Source organism: Myripristis murdjan, chromosome 1 (assembly GCF_902150065.1).
Source record: "Myripristis murdjan chromosome 1, fMyrMur1.1, whole genome shotgun sequence".
NCBI classification, from domain to species: Eukaryota; Metazoa; Chordata; class Actinopteri; order Holocentriformes; family Holocentridae; genus Myripristis; species Myripristis murdjan.
In genome coordinates, this window is record NC_043980.1 from 29,838,165 (window position 1) to 29,841,476 (window position 3,312).

The 3,312-nt window shown below is 44.3% G+C and overlaps 1 protein-coding gene across 1 annotated transcript; it reads left to right on the top strand.

The window, feature by feature from the left end:
• Window positions 1–1,249: 1,249 nt before the first annotated feature.
• Window positions 1,250–3,164, top strand: npb (neuropeptide B). Its single transcript, XM_030064911.1, has 2 exons — window positions 1,250–1,611; window positions 2,546–3,164. Exons 1-2 carry the CDS (start codon window positions 1,351–1,353, stop codon window positions 2,672–2,674), a joined length of 390 nt encoding a protein of 129 aa, XP_029920771.1. The 5' UTR covers window positions 1,250–1,350; the 3' UTR covers window positions 2,675–3,164.
• Window positions 3,165–3,312: the final 148 nt, after the last annotated feature.

A 3,312-nucleotide genomic window follows, 5' to 3' on the forward strand; every position in this document is an offset into this window, starting at 1 on the left:
AAAAAATGTCTTCATATCTCTATTAATCTTTATGCTCCTACATAATTTGATCACTAAAGGCTGCAGTCCATCTGATCCCTCTCCTTCATTTATTTAGGGTACATTTCACATCGTCCAGACCATGAGGCCCCACATAATTGTGTTTCATTAGGCCTAAGCACCATTACCCACCTGTATTTATTTTATCATGTAATGCAGGTCTGTGCCTGCCTCTTTATCAGTCTCCAACATACACTCAAAAGAAATGCATCTCAATCAGTGTAGGTATAGATATTGGCGATTACGCAGGCGAATGGGTTCATTACACACGAATGGTAAAAATCAATTTGGAGAAGTGTTTGTATTGATAAGGGCCTGATTTTACCCAGAGCTCCACTTTGAAGGGAGACTGAATTGTGCATCGGCCATGTAGACAGCTGACAAAACTCGCACAATTTGGACCAGTCAATTGTTTTTTTTTTTCTTCATTGATCTGTTCATCACCTCTTTGACCGGGTACACAATCTCTCCATTTCCCCTCTTTTTGAAGTGTCAGCGCCGCGAGCATTAATCACGCTTTTATCCCGCTTTTGTTGCGCGTAATTGCATTCAGTGGGCTCGTAATGCTGCGGGTTTTTTTCTTCAGCATCCAGTAGCATCCAGCTGCTCAGTTCCAGTTTAGTCGCGTGTATACGTTTGTCGTGCACTTGTCAGATACATGACTGTGACATCACACGGGGCCCGAGCTCAAGATCCGGACCTGCTGCCTGTGTTGAGTTACTTTGCGCAGATGTCCATAGTCAGCGAGGACATGTGGAGCTGGAACAGACCAGCCTCCCCTCCGCTGTTGAGCTTAATTGAAGAAGTTTAATTGAGCAAATGCGCAAACATCATCTGTCAATTAAGAACAGAAAAGTTGTAGTCCATTATAAAGGCTTCATTAGACTTTTCTCTATCTGACTTTTCCTCTAATTGTGACCACGTATTTCAAGTCTATTGATCTTAATCCATCTGTCGTCAAATAAGGGACTGACGTCCCTATCCCACCCCTCCCCTTCCCACACACGCCACCCCACCCCACTCCGCCAGACCCATCAAAAAACGGATCAATTCGGATTGGTCTGTTTTATTTCTCTCACGTAAAGACGAATCATCATCCGCCCACCGCGATTGATGTGTGACTGACGTCGTGGGTCACGATAGCGGCGCCTGCTCATCCTATATAAGCTGTAGAAAGTTTGTGAAATACCCAACAAAATATTAAGTCGACTGCCAAAAAGACCATCGAGAGCAGAGAGGCCACATCATAACGAAAACCCAGCACAGCAGCGCCAACTTTTCCTGCGAAAAAAGTGTCGAGAAATCCCCGGTATGGAGAGGTCTGTCAGGTTTGCCATGGTGTGCGCCGGAGTCTCTCTGCTCATCTCCTGCCATCCTATCGAGGCGTGGTACAAGCAGTCGACCGGGCCCAGTTACTACTCGGTGGGGCGTGCCTCCGGCTTGCTGTCCGGCATCAGGAGGTCGCCGTACGTCCGGAGGTCCGAGTCCGAGGAAACGGTGATCGACAGCGGGGAGACGGCAGGTAACAACGTGGTCCCAGAGGGCAGGCAGATCTCCATCCTCAAAAGCATGGTAAGTGCAATCCAAATATTAGAGAACTAGTCAAGTAAGTCCAGTTTGTGGCGTGTCGGGTTTTCAGACTGAGAGGAAAATGATAAGACCACAGCGCGCAAAAAGCGCTGTCCGTTCAGCACCACAGGAGCCTCGCTGCTCATGGCAGGAGGCCTGCTGCATAAATACAAGATGTTTTATTACACATCTGATACATATTATACAGGCCTATTTTATATTCGTATTTTTATTTATTTATTTATTTATTTATTTTATCATTTATTTATTTATTTTACATCTCCCGTGAGACGTACATGGAGTTTAACGGTAACAGCTGCAAGCAGACGGAAAACTTGGACTACATTAGATTGGAAATCATAAAGACTGTGCAGTGGAAATTTTTTGAAAAACATTTGAGACTAAAATTGTCGAGTAAGTTCAAGGTTTTCACTCCTGTGTAAAGGCGCAGTCTGGTCAGCACCACACTGCAGCGGGCTGCTGTACGCTGAACAAAGCGACAAATATGAAAGCTCATGACAGGCATGAAGTGCAAAGTTAGATTAATTTTAAATCAAGTAAACAGCCTAATGGTTACAATCTGCCGCAGGCAGAATCAGTCTCAAGATCTACATTATATTGGCCTACTTGGGTCTCTCTTATTACCCTTATGACAATATTTACAATAAGCAAGGTTTTAGAGGGATATAAAACCAAAATTACAGACTCATGAATTCGTTTTGGAATATTATAATGAACATAATAGATATAAATGCTAGAAGGGGTCACTGAGTTTACTGAACACCACATGTTTATTACAGTGATTAGGAGATGAATAGGGTCACCATGCGCATTATGGTATTTTTGGGGGGTAAATTAAACACGTTGCTTGTATAGCCTAAGCTGCTGCTGCTTGTTCTTTATTATTTTTGTTCATCACATGTTTCTTGTCCCACAGGCCATTTGCGTGAAGGACATCTCTCCAAACCTGAAGAGCTGCGAGCTGCTCCGGGACGGGACGGGCACCTTCCAGTGCAAGGCGGACGTTTTCCTCACCCTGGACTCCCTGGACTGCCTGTCCGCGTGAGTCCCGCTCGGGTTGGCGGAGGCGGCCGCGCGCTCCCCGTGCAGGTGCTCCACCGGACACCGGGACCGCTTCTCTGGAGCCGGAAAGTGAAGATGGGTGGCGTGGAGCGGGGAAGACGCGCAGAGAGAAAAAAACCCCAAACCCGATCATTTTTGATGATGGACCGCTGCAGACTTCGAATGTTCTGTCTTATTTCTAAAAAAAGAAAAAAATAAATGTTTTGCTTGGTTGCGTAGAAGAATAGAAGAAAAAACGAGAAAAAAGAAAAAATAAGAAACACACCCAAAAGCGGGCTGTGCGAGAGATGTTAGTTAAATCTTCTGTTCATCTCCTACTTTGCAAATGACTCCCACATCCTTGCTGTGTCTACCCCCTCACTTGTACCCGCATTGCAAAAATGTATTAAATGTCAAGAGTGTTGACTGCAGAGCAGAATTTCTGAAAAGTACTTTTATTTATTTTATCTATTAAAACGAACAAACACTGGTAATTTAGTGTGGCCTGAATTTGTGAATATTACATTGATTGATAACATGTAATTCACCACTGCCTTGTCTTTGTGTTTTTCTCTCTTCAACACCAAAGAAACCGAAAATATGGTGTAAAAATACCTGTAGCAACAAGTGGCTCTGTGTTAC